Genomic DNA, 21,275 nt, shown 5'->3' with positions numbered 1-21,275 from the left:
CTGTAAAGGGGGTGAACAGCGTGAAATATTATAATAAATTTGATAATTGAAGTAATAAAAATTCAATACAAAGTACTGTACATTCAAATAATTACCTTTCATACAAAAAACATTATTTTATTTCAATTCTTCCATGAAAAAAATTGGGAGGGAGGTTGATAAGCAGGAAAATCTCACCTTTCTTTTAACAAAAATGCGGCTACTGTGTGTTAATCTAACTATTTTTCGTTAGAATTAGCTGTAGTTAATTCACATATTGAATTGCAAATTAGTTGCTTCAAAAAGGTAATCAATCATTTTTATTCTTTCTACTCTTCAAACTATTAGCAAGGGATTTATCTGAAAGATAAACTTGCTTATACTTTCAAAGAAACAAAAAAATATATATATATAAGGGTAGAGAGAAATAAAAATGGATATGAGTCTGCAACTTTTTAAAATTCTACAGTTAAATATCAAGAAAATATTTATACAATTCCATTGATCATTCTCGAAAATGCTCTGAAAAACGGGTCAAAGATTGATGCTCATCACACATTCATCGTACTTTATTATCATCTTTCTTTGTATTATTTTTTAAAATATTTTTTTCGCTTCAATATTTGATGCTATCGAATTATTTTTTTCTTTGTAATTTTTTTGAATTTTTAAAATATTTAACTTTTTTCTTTATTTTCAAATTCATCTCTGCAGTTTTTTACACGTGGTTGCTGCCATATTTATCTACGTATTCTTATATACTTGTATATATTGAGACACAAGTAGTGTGCCCATTAACGTATATACCAGATAATGAGAAAATGTAGGGTGGAGCAAACATCAGTCTATCTTAATGTAACTTGTAAATGAGCCAATTGACGTATATAAGACAATGAGTAAACATAGATTGGGCCAAAAAGTCCGTAGGGCCGTAGTGAAACCTGAAATATTTTATTGTCTACAAACTTTACAGAAATAGGGGAAAAAAGTGATCACGTGACATAGGTGTCGCGCCTATCGATACGGTTGTAAACAAGCTGTTCCGTTCGAAGGATAGCTTACTTTATAATAATGGAAGAACGAAAATATTTTTTAGGAAGGTTAACAACGGTACAATTAAAGGAAGAATTAAAAAAGTACAATGCCAAGTTAGCTGGTAGAAAAGCCGATTTAATAGAAAGGTAAGTTAAAATAATCTACATCTATATTTTTATCGTTAATTATTACATTTATAATTTCAAGTCCTTATAACTATTACATGATAAGGTAACTTACCAGTATATGAAAGTTTTAAGGATAAGATTTCACAAAATGCACATTTTTCGTCGATAAAAACATTTAAAGGTCAGTAAAGTTGTCATTGATTCTTTTCACATTTGCCTAACCAAAACATAAGGTCAAAACTTTAAAATGAAGTTTTTTCCTCTTGGAATATGGTCATGTACTGAACCTGATATATTATAACCAATTTATACCAGTATCTGAAATGTTAACTGTACCAATAGGTTATCACTGTAATTTAGAACAACAATCAACACAAACAAAACTACTTTCTACGAAGTTCTAAGACAATATAAGAGATATATATCTGAATCTTTTACCAAGAGAAAACAATTTTTGGAGTAATTAAAATAAATATAATCAAAATGTCTTTTTTATTGGTCACAAGTCTTCTTACTTGTTTCAATAATTTAATGCAATAAGACTAATTTCTTCACCAATAAACTTTTTGTACAAGTGAATTTTTGCCCATTTCCTTTTACTAAATCTGGCATACACTATATATATATGCCATATTTAGGTGCTTGTCAATACTGTTCAGTTACCTTATACTGTTTATTTTTATATTATATGTAATATATTAAGGTAAGAATATAATATATAATAATAATTTTTGCCTTTCCTGTCAATGAGACAGAAAAAACTAAATAAAATATTGGTGATCATATGTTAACTAGTTATTAAACTTGTTTACAATAATTTTCAGGTTACTGGCATATGAGAGGAATCAGCAAACTCATAATTTTTCTATATCCTGTGATAGCTCTCCTGAACTCAAACGTCCTGATTCATCTGAATATAAGGATCTCTCTCCAAGTTTACAAATACCAGTTTTGACTATAGATACAATTGATGCCTACATGGAGATGTCAGATCAAAGAATGCCACTGTCTGCTGTGCAGATGTATTTTAATGAATTCTTATTAACAATAAGAGGAACAAAAGAAAAAAAATTTTCATATTTTAAAGGTAATGTAACATCTGAATTAACCAAGGGGAACACATATTATACAGATTTAGTAATTACAGATGATGGGGATATAGAAAATGCAATATGTGAATGTGTACAGCAGGTAAAGGGCCTAAAGCATATTGCAAACATGTATGTGTAACACTATTGGCAATAGAAGAATACGGAAGAACAGGCAATTATAAGTGTCACAAAACATGCACTCAGGTTCTGCAAACATTCCATCAGCCTACCCGCCAACATAAAGGTTCCCCAATTAAGGCTAGTGAGCTTCCATTTCATTTATTTAAGAAGAGAGGAATGAAAAGGAAACGATTGGAAGACATGAAATTTGACCCCAGACCATCTGGCAGTTCAATCTCTGATTATACAAACTTTGTTATTAATTTGGCAATGAACATGCAAAGTGGTTGTGCAATACCGATATTACAATTCAGGCAACCAGCAAACATGAGAGCTTTAGAGTCAGATCATGATTATTGCAAAAGCACAATGTCCGAAATGTTTTTAAAAGCTTTACATGTAACTGAAGCAAGTAGGGAGTACATAGAACATTTGGAAAAAGAGACCCGATTACAACGAAAAAGTGCAGTTTGGAAGAAGGAACATTTGTTGCGTTTGACATCTTCAAACTTTGGAAAAGTTTGTAAATTAAAATCAGCAGACAGACTAAAATTGTGTGACTTGTTACTGTCAAGTAGGCCAATAAAAAGTAAGGCAATTTCTCACGGCTTAAGGTATGAAAAAGAAGCAATTGAAGCATATTCTTCTTTTGAAAATACTCCTGTGAAAGAATGTGGCATGTTTCTTCATCCAAAATACCCATTCTTAGCTGCAAGTCCAGATGGGCTTGTGGATGATGATAAAATATTAGAAGTTAAATGTCCTTACTCCAGTTTTAAACTTCCTGTGAATGTGCAAAATGTACCATATTTGGAATGTACTGATGACAAAATTACTTTAAAACGGAATCATGATTATTTTTATCAAATCCGAGGTCAATTAGCAGTGACAAATAGACAAGTTGCTCACCTGTTTATTTACACAAAAAGTGACTTCAAAGTTTTTATCATTCCAAGAGATGATAAATTTATTGCAGACATGACTGAAACACTAATTATGTTTTTCCATGAGCATTTTAAGCCAGCTCTTTTAAAAAAGATGTTCTATAAACATTAAGTTTATAAAATAATTGAGCTAATTGTTATTTTTATTTTACAATTTGAGTTTATGTAAAATTTTTCTAGATGGTAAATTTTTTCAATAATAAAAAGAGATTTTTGTTTTAAAGATTAAAATTTTTTATTTGCTTACAAATTTACAAACATTTATTCAACTACAGTACAAATTTTAAAACCACTATATTACTTTGAATTGAAGTTCCATAATGAAGACCTTACTGTGTATGCTAGTATACATTCTTAATCTTAGAATTTATAAGCAGACAAAAATTTAAAAATACTATAAATGGAAAACTTAAATTAGGCTAGGGTCTAGAATGAAAAAAACATTATATACAGAATTAATAGAGCTAGACTAACAGTGAAACAAATTAAGCATCTCTGCCAACAATGCATGGTCTAAAATTGCATAACATAAAACATATAAATATAATTTCACTGCCAAGTTTGGTTACTGTCGGATGCATGTGTTGCCTCAAAATCTTATATGTACGAGCCATTCCTATAATACGTTCAATATGTATTCTTTTACTAGATATTTTTCTGTCTCGAGATAACAAACTGCTGCTCAGCTGTGCTTTTCCTCTCATAAAAGTGGGTGTATTTACCACAACATCTTTAGTAATTAGCAAGTCCTGAATGTTAAAACCTCTATCAGCCATTACACAGTCTTTTGCCTCTGTTATTTTACACAGTGAAGACCTTTCTGCAATCTGTCGATCACTTGCAGAACCACCATAGGCTTCTGAAACAAAACTTACTAGACCACCTGGTGTGCAACCTACAACTGCTTTTAATGTGTTGTCATTTTTATATGATGACCATGTAGCCTGCTGTGCAACAGGATTTTTTGGTTTGCTTATTTTGCATTCTAGAGAATCAATGATAACTCTAGTATTTGGAAATTTCATTTTAAAATCTCTAGGCATGTATGTATCAACAAGAGATCTTTCACTCCATATATCCAACTCTTGCCATTGTAAATACATGAAATTGATCCAAGTAATGAAAACGTTTCGTACTGTTTCTTCAGATACACTAAACATCCTACTCAACTCAAAATTTGCTGTATTCAATCTTAATTTTATTAAAGTCAAGAACAACTGGTTTGGCACTGCAAGTGTTACAACCTGAAACTTGTAATATTTTAAGCTGTATGCTGCTGGTCCCAAACTTTGTAGTACAAAATTGAAAGAATTGTAGTTCTCTAACCCAGTATAGTAATGTATAGCATTGTTGTCAAACTCAAATCTTTCAACTGACATTGGGACTTCAAAAGTATGGGTCTGTGTAGTTACACAGACCATAGTGCTTGCCACATTATTTTCAATAAGACAAGTAGCCTTTTCCTCCTCCTCATCTATTATTACTTCTCCTCCTATTTCTAATGTACCAGTATCCATTATATAGCATGCATCATGATTATCTTGAACTTTGCGTTCACGGTTTTCTCTTCTTGCTCGTCTGCTCGCAACCGAAGGTGCCTCTTTTTTAGACCAAAGAAATACATTTGGTACAGCATCAGCCTTCAGTTGTCTCTTTGCTGGGATGTTTCCTAATAAAGTAAAATAAATCTATTTATTTTTCATTTAGCATAAAGAATTAACAATTAAATCCATGATACTATATATATTTTTTATCCTTTGTTAACTTAGCATTAATGCTATGTAAGTGCTCAAAACTAGCCTCTACTGTTAGGGCTTATCACGCCTAGATATTAAAACTAAACAGAGACTTTTGAAAAATACTTGATGTAAACATCAAGTATTTTTCAAGCGAGGTGTTTGAAGCTTCTTAATTGCTAATAGCTTGAAAAAAATATTGTACAGTTATTATAATTCTTTAAATAATGTGCTTACCAAAGATATTAATTTCCTTATACTGATCAGGTGTGAAGTGATTTTTACACACGAGACTGGATGAAGTTGGTTTCCAATTTGCTCTTTTAACGGCGTGAATCCATTTCTTTCGCAATGCTGGATTTTTTGGAAACTTGTGACCACCACTATTAGAACAATGTGGTACACAGCACCACGTACTTGGCATTTTTGAAACTTAAAATATTTATTAGATTTTCGTTTAAAGAAAAAACAAATGGTACTTTACAACCGACAACGTATCGCTTAGTCTGTTTACGACCTCATCGATACTAGCGCCGCGTGCGGAGTAGATTTCACTTTTTTCCCCTATTGTTAAAAACGTTACAACATTCTTATCAACGTAACTCAATTAACTGACATTTAGGCCACCCTACGTAATTTATGGCTTATATATTATAATTCTATACGGCAATTTAGAATTATTTATGTACATTACGTTCGCGCTAATCCGAACTGAGACCAGTGGTAGTTCGGATTAACGAGAGCGCGATAGTAACGACGCTTTCAGGCCATTTTTTTTACTCTTGTAAGATACTTTACTGCAGCAAATAGAGGTTAAAATGGTTAAATCAACAAAAAGAATGAGCATCAATGCTCACAAAACGTGACTTATGGTTACTTTACACGTGAGCTGCAAGTGTACAGTTGACATTATTTTAGTTAGGGGAATGATTCGGATTACAGGGGGTTCGGATTAGCGCAACTACACTGTACATACAGCATCTTAATATGTTTAAATATAGAAAAAAATGACGTTGAGTGACTTAAAATTGGGTAAAATTTACCAATTTTATTCGATTTCTAAAGATAGCCTATGTATAATATTTTCAGTCTGTCCTTAACGTGTTATAACGACGCCATTTTGTTTTATTCCTATAAAAAGAAACACTAATGTATTTATAAATTTCGTACTTTTATTATTCATATTAGAAAATAAGTTTAAAAAATAGATGAAAATTTTTCAATCTTTATTTTAAAGCAGCCAGATGGGTAATTTGCGATAAAGATTATTTATGTTGGTGTGTTTTGTTTACATTATATTATATTTTAAGTGTAATTTATATGTTTTTCCAAGTGATTATTTTAAAATATAACATTCAATCATTTTTATTATCGATATTAGGAGGAACATGCTACAGAAAATTATGCAATAAAAATAGCAGCCATTATTAGTTAACATTAATATATTCGGATAATGATGTCAATGGTGACATTATCCATCTAAATTGCATTATAATAGTTCTAAATGACAGCATTATACCTGGGATATAACGATTTATGACGTCATCTCATGCCCTGTTAAAAACGAGATGTTTTAGTATGACTCATCAATCAACGATGTCGAGTTTAAACGATCAATTAAGAAGAAAAATCTCGGAAAAAATCCTCATGAAAACATTCCAGTAATTGCACATTTTAATTTCCGTTCTTTCTGTGACGTAACAATCGAAATGACTAATCGCAATCGACGTAGTAATACTGATATAGTAATAAAGAATCTTTGTGACGTAGAAAATAAATTTGATGACGTAATATTCGAAACGCCTAATTTCTATTGAAGTAATAGTACTAATATAATAATAAACGATGCCTGTGACGTAGGAGAATAAATTCGATGACGAAATAATACGCCATGATGTAATTAATTACGCGTGAACGAATTCTGACGTAAAAATTGATTTTGGTGTTTAAATCGAACGAATAAAGATGTTTTGTGTTGAAAATAAATAAAAATAATAATGTAATGTCATAATAATATCCTACAAATTTGTCATTTTCTCTTCCTAACTTTACTTTAAATCTAAGAAACCAAAACAAAAGAGTGACGTAATAATACGTAGATTCTGACGTGAAATGATGGCGAAATAATTGATAGATGTCTTTGTAGTTTATTACGTCATTTTCGATAAAAGAGAGCATTCGACGTCGTGAAATGTGTATTGACGTCAAAAGTAGCATCGATACAGCATAAATTTGTGACGTAACAATTAAAGCTACTTAAATTTAAAAAAATGTGACATAATACCAGAACTGTCACTCGCTGTTAAATAAAATATAACACTGTCATATGATAATAATAGAAGATTTGAATTTGTAATGGGCGTCAAATCATTCAACGCGGCTATATTACCAGTCACAATGACGTAACAATAAAAGCCAGTTTAAATTATGCCCCGCAACACGAAGAAAATATCCATTAACTTATGACATAATAATAGCTGATATCAAAACACAAGAAGTAATTAAACAAAAGCAGAAAATAACAAGGGATTGAAGAGCGTTCTGGACATTGTGAATATAATATAATGACGTCAAGAGACATTTATGATGTCATAATGTTAAAAGCTTGTGACGTAGCATGGAGTTGACGAGACGGAATTAATGGCTAGGATATGATGTAATACATTTCTGATGACGTAAATCAATACAACGTATTATTACGTCACTGTAAGTGTTGAAGTATTTTGATATCGTCACATCTGATTAATTTTTATGACGTATTGTTTATTCTTGGATTTTTAAAGCCGTTTTAAAATTGAATTTATAAATTTTTAAGAAGGTTTATTGAAAACTTAAATTTCCACTGAGATTTTTTTTTTAAATTTAAAACCATTTTTCCCACAATCATAACCGAAAAAGCAATAAAACAAAACTGGATAAAAAATGAAAATGCCTCAGGCTTGATAAAAATAAAAAATAACAACATAACTTAGTTTTTAAAATATTAAAAAAACCGATATTAAAGATTAAACAGAAAAAATTTCTTATTATTTTTTCAAAAAATTAATTTTAATAATATATAATACAATTAACGGAGTATAAATTTTTTAATATATAAATTTAAATTAAAAAAAAAAACAAAACAGACATTAAATTTTAAATCTAAAACACGTGAATTGTGATTAAATTCGTAATACGTCGTTAAAAATGACGTCGTAAATACGCAACAATGAAATTATTATTCAAACTCTTTAAGTATGACATCAGAAACGATAGGTAACAATAGATTGGTTCGATTTAAATCACAAAACTGATCAATTTCTGTTTACGTTTCGATTATCTGACGTCATAAAATCTGTTGGAAGACTGACGTATTGTTAAATTACGCTATAAAAAAGACTGTTAATCTTCCTGTAAAGTACAGTACACACAGTGTATTCCCGTTTTTATTATTTACAGAAGGAAACTAACAGCAATAATATTTTTTTAAATAATAACATATCCATTTCCGTTTCATCACAACAAAAGACACAGATAAGAATGATCTCAAATTTATTAATAATTTTTTTATATATGACAACATCGGCTTGTAAGAAAAATTGCCGAAATCATTGGGTACAAGAAATGACGTCGAACGTCTGGCAAGAAAAATTGCCGAAACAATTGGATACCTGGGAATGACGTCATCTGGAAAGCTATGAGATCACACTGCTGTTAATGAGATCATTAAGTGGATTGACTAATCATAGATTTGCTAGCAAAGACATTAGGAATCGCCCTAACAGATATTAAACTGATTGAATGGCATCATTACGGTGGCAATCCAATAAAATTGCATTTTATCAACACGTTTATTAACAAAAATCATTATAAGTTTTATAACTATGGCTGCTTTTCTTGTTACAAAACATATTTAACAAATTTTCAGTCAAGGCATCATTTAAAAATATACATTTAAAAAAAATTTAACAACGAGTTGCATAACTTTCCCGGCAATAAAGTTAAAATTGTGTATGGCGCTTTCCATTGTCAGATTTTATTTTAAAAACTTTTTATGTTATTAATTATTAAAAAATGGAAAAATACTTAATTTCGATAGTAGAGAGGGTTTTATAAAAGAAAAAAAGATTGTAAATGCTAATAATGAATAAAGTCTGCATTAAGTCCGACCCACTAGAGACATAGCAAATGACCCCCTTGTATCTCCTTACCCTCTCGACCTTTAACCACCAACTCTATCAGTGTTAATGCCCTGATATACAAACCTTCCTGCAAAATTTCAGAAATTTTCGACAAAAGGCACAGAAAATATTAAATTATAAAGTGGGTGAACAAAATCTTGCCCCCACACACTACCACTCATACACATACAGAAAACCCACAATTTTTCTTTTCATTTCTCGAACATTTCAAGGTATGCAGAGTCCAAAAGTGCAAAAATCTTGGAGAGGCCATTTTTTAATCTATCGCTAATCGCCAAACTTTTTCTCTGTCATATACAGCCAGGAAAGTAATAACATTTCCAATTATATAAGTATAAAAACTAACATTGCTACATATAAAAATAAACATAAAAATTAAATTGATTAAGAATTTTTAATATTCTTCTCTATCCGATTATAATAATTATTATTGAATCGATTTTAGCCATAATTTTTTTTAAAATTATAATGGAGCGTGTATATTTAGAAAGGCGTGCCACTACACCAACTAATAGCAAAATAGGTGGCGCTGCAGTTATGTAAATTTCGAATTCTCAGCGCCATCTAAGTTAATATTTGCAACGCCACAAAAATTTAGTGCCACCTATAAAAATATTTATATATATATAATTTTAAAATATTGTCTTAGGTAGCCCTAACATTTTTATGGAGTTGCAAACGTCCTTAGATGACATGGTAAATATTTGAGACAGTTATATTTTTAGATGGCGCTGCCAGCTTCCATTTTCGCATGTATTTTCAGTGCCAGCCAAGAAAAAAACATTTAAGATTCCATGAGAGAATTTCTGTCGCATTTAAAATATTTTTGGGTGGCGCTGCAAAGTTTCAGATTTAAATTTGCAGCGCCACCCAAAAATATAATTTTTTTCAATATACTTACAGCGCCACCTACAGAAGTCTTTTGCTACAGGTAAAATCGTTTTCGTAGGTGGCGCTGAATATTTGTGGCTTTTGATATATTTACTTAGATGGCGCTGCGTGTAAGTTAGCAGCGCACCATAGGGAGTATTTACAGTAGTTTATATTATAGTTTTAAAATTTATTTATTAATATAAAAAGAAATGATAAAATTCAACATTTACTCTGAAAATTCTTCCTGTTATGAATTCTTTAATCGTTTGGAAAATTTTCGTTGAAAAAGTAATATAAAAAGTGCAAAAAACCAATTTGTGTTAAAATTTTGTATAATAAAACTATGAAATGGCGCAATAATAGTTGAAGAGATTCTAAACATATTTCAATAATAATGTTTTTTTATCATTGAATTTTACTTTATGTGTATATCATGTGCATTAATTTACTTCATTTTTAAAGTAATAAATATAAGAACATCAATAAAATTTGATATATCTTAATGTAACAGTTGATATCAATTTAATATATTAAACTCTTATAAATTTAAACGTTATACAAAACGGCAGATATAAAATTATATAAAATTCTCTGTCTGTCACGCTCTATATATATTTTTTAAGGTTTTTTTTTATTATTATGGACAAAATGTGATTAATAATATTTTATGTATAAAATGGTATCTATTACAACGTTACGCGTCGAATATAAACCTGTTATCTGTCTGTCACGCTATATATTTTTAAACGTTGTTCACAGCAGACAAAATAATAATTAATGTTAACATAGAAGTCTATAATTATTCTAGTAAGCATTTTATATGTAATTATCAAGGAAAAGTGTACAATTATTTGAAATTTTGCTAATTATTTATTAGTTTAAAGATATTTAGTTTACATACAAAAATAGAAAGAACTACCTGTTGAAGAATGCTATAAATATAAGAATAAGACAAAGAAAAAGTTATCTATAGATAAATTGCTAACTCAAGACATCTGTTGCAGCTAGCTCCTAAGCTTCCTTTCTAAATTTATCTTCTGAAACCGCAACAAAATGCTTACGTCTAACAATTGCAGCGATTAAATATGTAAAAAAAACAAACGATATATAAAATTAATATTTAAAATGTGGCTACACTTTCCTATTCACGATTTAAACTGTAAATTTTATAGCATTACGTAATTACAATTTGGAGTGCCATTGCTGCTTTACAGTTGCAGCAATGAACATCATTTATCAAGTAATTAAGCCGGTAAAAAATAAAAAATAAAAAAATTACGGGCAACAAGTTAAATTTTTACGATTTTTCTGGATAATCGAGATTCTATCAAAAACGAAAATTTTCTCTGATATCTTTCTTAAAAATTCCAATAAAAAAATGATATTTTTAAAAAATTCCTTTTACAAATATTGAACTGAACTTTCTGACTGATAAAAAGTTAGATAATATTTTTTCAGTTGTACTAAACTTTTTTGATTATAGAAAAAAAAAACATATACATAATCTTTTTACAGAAAAAAAAAGAGGAGAAGAAATATTTTTTGCGTTTTTAAAAAATGTCAAACGGGCAGAAAAATCGTGTAAATTATATAATTAATTTTAATTTTTCACCTTGGAAAAAAATTCAAATGAATTTTAATTAGTGCCTTCAAACATTGATAAGTGTAATAATGTTTTTTTTAAAGATTTAAAACTATTTATCTTACTTCTTTTTCTAGAAGAGTGAATCATCAGATACGTTTAAATCCTGGAATAAAGCAAAAATATAGTTAATATCTTGAGGGAAAAAAATATCGAATTTTTAAAGATTTTTTATGTATAAAACTGAATTAAAATTTAAAACTTGGACATTTAAAAAAATCAGTTCATCTTTATCTTATTACTTAAAATGGAAGAAAGTAATACTTTAATATGTTTATCTTATGAAAATTAATGGAGAAATAAAAAACTATAAATATAATATTTTTTTTCCGTGTTCTTACTGCCACAACCTTCTACACAGTTAATTATCTTTCAATATATTTTTTTATTTTTACTTTCCTTGTTTTTTACTTTGCTCTTGAACGTGAAATAAGAGAAGTTTTACTTTCATATGTTATTTAATCCTTTGAATTAGAATCCTTGATGGATTTTACAGAAAACTTTCATTATTAAAGAGATATATTTTTATAGTAAAAAAGATATTTTTTTATTCAAATTTAATTAAGGAAGATTTAAATTTTTTTTTCCTTACTTATATATAAATATATTATTTTTATTAAATTTATTTTTCTCATTTAAAGTGATCCTTAAATTCTTTTTAAAGATTTGTTAAATTAAGATGTAATCTTTTAAAGTAAATTCACGATTTTTTTTGCTTATTTAATTATTTATTTATTTTTTAGTCGAAGCAATTTATAGTGTAGAGTATTAATGATGCTTTCAGCGTAAGAAACTTGCATACTAATAATTATGCTAATGTATAATCATTAATTACACTAATTAATTGTTAATCACTTAATAATTAGGCCATTTTAGTGTCAAGAATATGCAATTCTGTGGTATAATTTTAATGAATTACTTAAGATTTTTGCTCTGATATACAGTTTTAGCTTGAATAACTGTAAAAAGTGATACAATGACTTTTAGTTATGCACGCTTTCTTACTTCGTAAGCACACTGTTTAGTAATTGTTGTAAGATTTCAATGTGCAATTATGCAATTCACTTCTAATTCTAAGCATTAGACATTCTACTGTTTGACTCTATAACTGTGATTTTACTTTACATCTTTCTATACACATGAATGTGGATTTTTGTTAACTTTAATTATTCTTAATCGTCTCTTATAGAAAAATACACGATTTTTTGTAGTGAAAAATAGAAGGAACGTCAAGTATTTCATGGCCTTCAGGATTTCTCTTGATATTCTATATGATGCTGTATAATTTACTTAGTTTCTGTTTCATACCTATCATCTAGCAACTGGATATGAATTTATCTTCTATAGATGCCATTATGATAGAAACTTTAACCCGTATACGGGGAAGCAATTTTAAACTTCGATTATAATAAATCTCAAAAAAGTTATAACCTGTTTGTGACATTCAACACTTTCAAATCTTAAAAAAAAAGTAGGCCCATACTCCCATAGAAACCTATATATACAGTATAAGAAGCGTAAACAATTATATCCCGTTGACTAAATTTAGAAATAAATATATAATTTTACAGCAAATTAGAGTGAAAATTATATTTTTGTAATATTTACTATCTTGACTTTTCACCTTATCCCTCATTTATGACAGTTTTAGAGTGTAGCTGTAAAGAGAAATGCTTAAGATAGGAGAAATTATCCTTGATTTATGCTTGACTCATTTGTATACGTGTCAAGTTAGTGGCTTAAATTTGCCCTTTAACCTTTACTCTGTCGTATTGTTGTTGGATTTGCGAGCTTCTAACGTTTCTTATTGTAAAAAAAATATGAGCAACGTCTGTTTGTCTGAAGTCAAAGCACTCGAAGGAATTTTGTTATCTAATGTCAAGACCTCAATCGATTTTTATTGACTTCACCACTCGAAAATAAATAGGCAGCTTAATTATAAGAATTCTTCCTTTTCTCTTTCAGTATCTCATCTAATTGAGAATATATTTATACGTAGGAGACTATAAATTTATTGACTTTAACAAGAAAAAAATTCTATCTCGTTTGTAAATTGTTAGATAAAACAAAAAATCCCATAAAAATATCGACATGGCTTCAAATGAAATAAAAATTGTTAAAAAACTTTAAATCTCATTCGTTACTACGTTGCATTTAGCACTCATTTCACTAGTTTTAATGGAAATATAACATGTAATTTAACTTAAATATAATTAATTTAACTGTATCCAAGCAGTACGCTGAATTCTTTTTAGATAAGAAGAACATGAAGCTCTTAATGTCAACAGGAATACGAAAAAGTAAAGGTCAAAGGGCAAATTTAATCCGCTAACTAGACACGTGTATAAAGACTTAAGCATAAATGAAGGATGATTTGACCTATTTCAATCATTGTTTTATATAACTACACCCTAAAAATTGCTAGTAAATATTTCTAATTTGTTGTAAAATAATATAATGAGTTGTATATAGTTTTGCAAATGTTAAATATTTCAAGAATTCTAACACTCACATCACAATAAACATCATTAATTCATATTTTATAAGTAATTATTTTAAATTTTTGCTAATTTCTATGTTACATTTACTTGTGGAAGCGTTTTAATCTTCACTACGAACGAGCTATTTACATGCTATTCTCCTATTTATATATGCAAATTAATAAGTATAACACATTTTAATATATAAATAAACATATTTAACTACAAAAATTATAAACAAATCAGTGTACTGCTTACTTTAATTAGATTTTCTGCCATGACTTTTCTTAGATCCCTCAGTAATAATGTTAAATCTATCAGGAAATTTAGAATTATTAAAATATTTAATTAATTTTTTTAGAAAGGAAGCTTTAAGATAAATATTTTTCTTCGTTTTTACATTAAAAATTACAACGAATTATTGTTATTATTATTTTTTTAGTGAAGAATATAATAAAGAGTGCATCTCAACGAGAAAAAGTGAATTGAGAGACGAATTTAATTCACTTTATAAAAGAAAATCAAACAATTGTACTTATTACTTTTATTAGAAAGAATTCATATAACATGCTTTAATTAATTTCAACGCAAAAGTTAAAAAAACATAAAGAAAAAAACGCGGCTAGTTTAATTTTAATTCAGCTAAGAAAATGACTCATAATTACATTCACCTTTCAAGTAAAATCAAATAAAACTCATTTAATTTATATAGAAAATCATCACCAAATTACAATTAAAATTCTTAATTCTTTATTTTTTTCTAAGGTATTTGAGCTGAAATAACTTTCACTTATCATTTTATAATTGAAAATATCAGATTACACGTGAAGGGTAATTGATATCATTGCTTATTAACTACAGCAACTAAGATCAATTACTCGATAAGGTAGAAGAATAAACAAAAGGTTAATTTTAGAAAATTAAAGAAAGTAAAGAAGAGGAGGAGGAAACATAATTTATAAAGGGAGAACCCTTCAAAAATATTTTGTCACGTTGTTTTTATTCTAAAATATGAGAGATATTTTATACATTTTCACCAACGCCAAGTAAGGAATTTACGGTATGCTAATGAAAGGCATATTTACGGTTTTGCAAGAGATTTATCTCGACCTAAATGGAAAATTGATTTTTTTTTTTTCTTTCTTTTTAAGCTTCCTTTCTATTCTTTTCTTCCTAATTAAAAATAACGGATCGACAAACACACGCACACGGTACAGTACCAAGAATAAAATATTCTACTGAAGAAGAGACAATTTCTTTCCTGATTTTTTTCCCTTATTTTCACCCCCTTCTCGTCTTTTTTTATACCTTGATCTGTGAATTTTTAATGTATTATTACGTTTGTTTTAAGGGTTTATTTTCATTTTCATAAATAGAAATTTTCTAAAGAAATTTATTAAGGTTGAAGGTATAAAAAGAAATATTTCAAAAATAATTTGCTTTGGTTATTGAATAGATTTATTTATTTTTTTATTTTCTAAATTAAAATTTAGAAAAAAAAAACAACGTTTGATAGTTTAGTAAATGCTTTTGTTTAGAAATGGAGTAAATTAAATTAAAATTTAATTTTTGAATTCAAATTTTCTTCAATTTTTAATTAAATTCGTTAATTAAAAATCTATTTTAATTTTTAAAAAATTAATTTTATTTATTTTTTTACGTTTAAATTTGATTTTTTTAAAATGTAAATTTTGATAAAATGCAAAATTAAAGAAGGAAATTTTCGTTTCGTTAATGATTTCATCGAAAGAAAAGTAAAAATGAAATCAATTTTTTTAAATTTGAATTTTTAAACTTCAAATTCTACAAAATGGGAAGGTTAAGAATGGATTTTCAATAAATAATTTTTATTATTTTATTTATTTAATTATTGAATCTTGTTTCAAAATCAAAATGTAGCTTCGAATTTTTGAATTTTAGAAAAATATTAAATTCCAATCTTCCCATGCCTGGACCGAATTTTCATCTCTGTTCTCGAGATTAACGAACGACAGACAAACAGACAAACGGACGGATGACAGTGTAGGTCTTGCAGCCCAAAAATTATTAAGATAATTTTCTTATGCATTTTTTAACTGATATAATTTAAATTTAACAAAGTACTTTTTAAGCTATTTTACTTTTATTTTATTTTGTTTTTTTAATTAAATAAAACGAGCAATTATTTATTGTGACATCTTTACTGTGCCGGGCTGCAATTTTTCGTCGCAATACTCTCAATTTTAGTACCGTTTTGCCCCTGTATATCATACTTCTCTTCTTAACAACGGGGTCATCCGGGCATGTATCTAACTCCATTCGTTAAAAGTTTTGGAATTGAAATAACGTAACTTCCGTTCAAAACTGGGTGATCGTGTATAGTTATTCGAGCCAGCTACCCATAATCTTTCCATATTTGATCTCGACTTTTATCAATCTAACTCCTTTCTTGAGATTAACGAAGGACAAGCAGACAGATGAACTCCAGTTGGAATTTACAGGTTTTACAATTTTTGAATGTTACAGTTCAATTATTTAAAAAGAGAAAAATTTCCCTATATCTGCTCTACAATTTCTCAAAATCCAATACAAAGGCGGCCTCACAAGAACAATATTACCCTTCCCCATACGACAAACGTAAATAAAATTTGTATTTTCCTTTGTATTAAATAAATAAATAAAAATTTATATACTCAGAAAGGGTATTTTTAGTTACAGAATGTTTTTTTTTTAATTTTTATTATATTTTAATAAATTATATTTATGAATGTACTTTTTTAAATTTAATATTTGAAGGTAAATTTCGAATATGAGAAATTAGAAAAGCGAAGAGAAAAGTACTTAATGACTTTACTTTGAAAAAAAATAAAAAATAAAGACATTTACCAAACTATTTTTCTTCCTGTATTTTCCTTTATGACGTATCCTTTTTGAATATCATTTTTAGTGCTTTTTCTTTTATATTTTGCATGCTTTCATTGTGTCTTCTTGGAGTGTGTTGTCTTGTATTGTGTTATAAACACATTTTCTTTTCAAGATCATTGTGAAAACCGAAACTTTTATGATTTTTTTCAAAAAAAAACTCGCACCAAACTACATAAAAATTCAGTAATATGTCATAAAACACTTCAAAATGTCACAAAGTTGCGTGAATGTCACTGAGTAACGTTAAACGCTCTATTAACGTTTTCATTATTTAACTTGAAATATTTGAAAAAAATAAAATAAATAAAACGTAAGTTATTCACGCAAAAATATAGGAAAAAAATACATATATATATGACTATCGATCTGTAAATAATTACGAAGAGCTTAAATATATTTAATGTAAATTGAGTTGAAACTTTAAACGTGATTTAAAAATAAAATATTTTATTCTTGTTTAATTTGTTTCGTTAATTGTTTTATATTGTGTATTATTTGTTTTATGTTTGGGCTAAAATTTGAAAAACTGTAGACCTATAAATTCCCACTTTCGTCCGTCTATCTGTCTGTTGTCTGCCTGTCCTTCCTTAATTTCGAGAACGAAGTTATATAGATGAAACTCTAAACTAGACATGGAAAGCTTACGGGCACGCGGCCCTGAGTAACTATATGCAGACTTCCTGTCTATACCGGACGTCACGTGTTTTCCATTCAAAAATTTCCCCAAAATGGAGGTTCATAAACAATCGACAGGACTCTGTTGTTATTAGGAAAAATATGTTGTACAGGGTCAAGACTATACTTTTTATTATTTTTATGCAAAAATTTATTTCAATTCTTTTTGTAGATTAAACAAGCATAGGAAAATGTCTTCTTCACACTCATATATCTCATAATAATAGACGTTTACAACTACTTCTATTGTACTTTTCTTTAGCATTCCTGTTTATTTACAGCTGTTTGTTTCATACTTTGTTTCATATTATGCTTTTGCTATGATTTCTATTTTAAACACGTGTTTGGTATCTTTGTTTCAGAGTTACGTATCCGTTTCTCTTTAATTCCTCTACGTTCATTTGTACACAGAAAAATGTACAAGTATAAGCTTAAAAGTGAAAGAAACAGGGAATAGGCTACAATATTTATTAATATATTCTTGTAAGTGTATAAAATTTTATATTTAACATTTCACGTGTTCACCATCCTTTAATTTAAATTTCTATATTCTGAGAGTAAAAATAAAACATTAAAATGACTGATTTTTAACCATTCGGATTAATTAAAATTTAACCACAGTTACAACTAAAAATCCATCTACATTTTCATTTACAATTTTTAATATTTCTAAAAAAATCAACATTTAAAAAATTGTATGCATTTAAAATGGGTCTAATGTAGTAACAAAATTATAAAAAAAATATATATATATTGAACTTTCGTGAGAATAACACATTTAAATAAGTTAAATTTGCGAAAAAAATAGCAGAAAAAAATATTTAAAAAATGTTAAATTATTAACATACTAAATTGACACAATGGGCGGATCTAGTTCGTATATTAATGCTAGCTGCCAAGTAGAAAGTGGTTTCTCTTACATAAAATCGATAAAGTCAGTTGTATTGTCATTAAGCATTACAGAATAATGTTTTGTATTAAACGTCTCTGTAAAAATTAGTTACACGAATTACACCTGGGTTTAACTAATATGCCATTTTATATGCTGCACAGATCCTCGTGAAATTTGCATTTCGATTAAACGTGCTTTGAGCCTCCAAAAATTATTATTTTTCCGTGTGTATGTGTACAGATATATGCATTGAGATTGGAAAATTAAGTTTAATAATTGATTAAATTCCTTGATTTATTCATTAAAAATCATATATTTTTGTAGATTATTTGTCTTTTAATATTTTAAAATAAATAGAATATTAAAATAATATTTGTATTTAAAATAATATTTGTATAATAGTAACATAAATTTTTAAATAGTTAATAAACTTTTAGATCTGTAAACGGGATCGAATCTCTTTTATACTTTTGTTTATATTATAAATTAAAATGGAATAAACAAGTTAATATTTTATAAACATTTAATATTTTATAAGTTCAGATTCAATACAACGAATCGAAATTGTACAGTACATGTTAAATAGTAAATTTCATAAATTAATTACGTTTAGATCATGTTTAACTATAATTAACTCGGTTTTATTTTTATGTATATTTTATTTGTAACTGATTAATTATGGGCACCTGTTTTTGTTTTTCATTTAAAAAACAATGCAGAAAATAGACAAATATTCAATTTCGATAAAGAAAAAAAATATCTATTTCAATTACGAATCGAAATTTTAGGTGTTAAATAGTAAATTTCATCAATTAATTACGTTTAAATCATGTTTAATTACAATTAACTCGGTTTCATTGTTACGTATATTTCAATTCGTAACTGATTAATTGTAAACACTTGTTTGTGTTTTTTATTAAAAAACAAAGTAGAAAATAGACAAATATTCAATTTCGGTAAAGAAAAATATATCAATTTCAATCACATGATATCCACGTGTTAAAAAAGTAATAAATTTTAGCTACATAAATGTCAATTTTTAAGAAAAGTTGTAAATTTCGCTTGAATAAGTAATCAATTTCTAAAAATAACAACAAAAAAGTAATAAAAAAATCCAATTCTGAACTTATTTATAAATAAATTTCAACTAGAGAAAAATACAGTATATTGAAAAAAATATAACATTAAAAAGTTATAATGTATTGTTTATATTTGTTACAATAACAAATTATTAAAAAATTGTATTTATACGCATTTTTATTACTTAATTCTCGACTTTAATATAGAAAAAAAACGTAAAGTAAAAATAAAAAACTGGGCTTTAATAACTTGTTTTATCTCTTGAGTGAGCGAAGTATTATCGAAAATTGACTTAGAAACAGGCGTGATGAGTTTGTAAAGGAAAAAAAAAAAATGTTTATAAAATGTCAAGAAAAAATTAAACCAAATTTTAATTTAAAATATATTTAGCAGTCAAGTAAAAGTTGTATTATCCAATTACTCCTGAGAAGATTTTTGCTTTCATCTCATTCTGTAACATTGATCTGTTATACATTTTTTTATTAGACCAAGCCCCAAGACACATCTCAAACTGAATCGTCAAACACTTGTAAGAGAGTTGTATGTAAACTTAACCAAATCACTCCACTAAATCTGATACTTTATTCTGAAAATTTTCAATTTAAAGAAAACATCAGCACTCTTTCTACTAAAGCATGTTACTACTTATTTATCCTATTTACTTAACCTTTGATGTTATAAAACTTACTCAGAATGAATGTAAAATGGCATATTATATAAGCTTTCCTTTATTGTAATTTTCTTTTTTTTTTTTTTTTTTTTGTTTTCTTTGCTGAAATTTTGATAAGAATTACTGGATAATTTTGTTCGAGATTTTACTAAAAAATGTAATGTTGCCTGAATATTTTATGAAGCATTATTTGTTAAATTCTTGTTTATGGATATTAAATTTAGATGACGACGCGACGAAAATTTAGCTATACACACGAGATTTTATGAATATTTCATTTATATTTTTTGATTCTATTTCGGGTTAAAGGTCAAATTATATATGCATTAAACATAGTTTCTACGATAACGTGATCGAATCGTATGCTTCTGTGTAACGAAATCGATTAATTCTGAAGGAATCACGTGCGTAATCACGTGTTTCTTTCTAAAAAGTTTAGCTTAAATCAAATATATGCTAAATTGTGCACGAAATCCCTGAAACTTCAAGTTATGATTGAACCGTGTTTCTTGTAATTACATACGACCAATTTACATATTTTCTCTCACTTAACATGGATCCAATGGCGCCATTTTATACTAAAATGACGAATGATATAATTTTTACAATTTATTGTTAACTCTGATAGACTAGAGGAGTAAGCTTCACGCTAACTTAAGATTCAATTTGGTATAAATATGTGTTCGAATCGAGAAAGAGTAACATTTCAGAATACAGAACCGATATGTCACGTGAATAGCATATTGAGAGTGGTGTCACGTGATGTGGAGAGGTTTGAAATGCGATTATTTTAAGCTTATTACTACAAAAGTTAATTTAAATCACGTGATTTTTTGAAATCGAAC

At 27.6% G+C, this 21,275-nt stretch overlaps 1 protein-coding gene across 1 annotated transcript; it reads right to left on the bottom strand.

Moving 5' to 3' along the window:
• Positions 1-3,612: 3,612 nt before the first annotated feature.
• On the bottom strand, positions 3,613-5,497 carry LOC136977643 (uncharacterized). The gene is made up of 2 exons (XM_067273179.1): positions 5,271-5,497; positions 3,613-4,966 (listed from the first exon to the last, which is right to left on the bottom strand). Exons 1-2 carry the CDS (start codon positions 5,455-5,457, stop codon positions 3,783-3,785), a joined length of 1,371 nt encoding a protein of 456 aa, XP_067129280.1. The 5' UTR covers positions 5,458-5,497; the 3' UTR covers positions 3,613-3,782.
• Between the last annotated feature and the right edge of the window lie 15,778 nt (positions 5,498-21,275).

The sequence above is a fragment of the Centruroides vittatus genome, unplaced genomic scaffold (assembly GCF_030686945.1).
Source record: "Centruroides vittatus isolate TY-2023 unplaced genomic scaffold, ASM3068694v2 contig_461, whole genome shotgun sequence".
In the NCBI taxonomy this organism is placed as follows: domain Eukaryota; kingdom Metazoa; phylum Arthropoda; class Arachnida; order Scorpiones; family Buthidae; genus Centruroides; species Centruroides vittatus.
The sequence above is the reverse complement of the archived record's forward strand: the minus strand, read 5'-3'. Positions and strand labels throughout refer to the sequence as shown.

Coding starts and splice junctions, on each gene's coding strand:
- LOC136977643 (XM_067273179.1), bottom strand. CDS start 5,457: ATGCCAAGTACGTGGTGCTGTGTACCACATTGTTCTAATAGTGGTGGT. Junction 4,967..5,270: donor TAAGGAAATTAATATCTTTG/GTAAGCACATTA, acceptor TTACTTTATTAG/GAAACATCCCAGCAAAGAGA.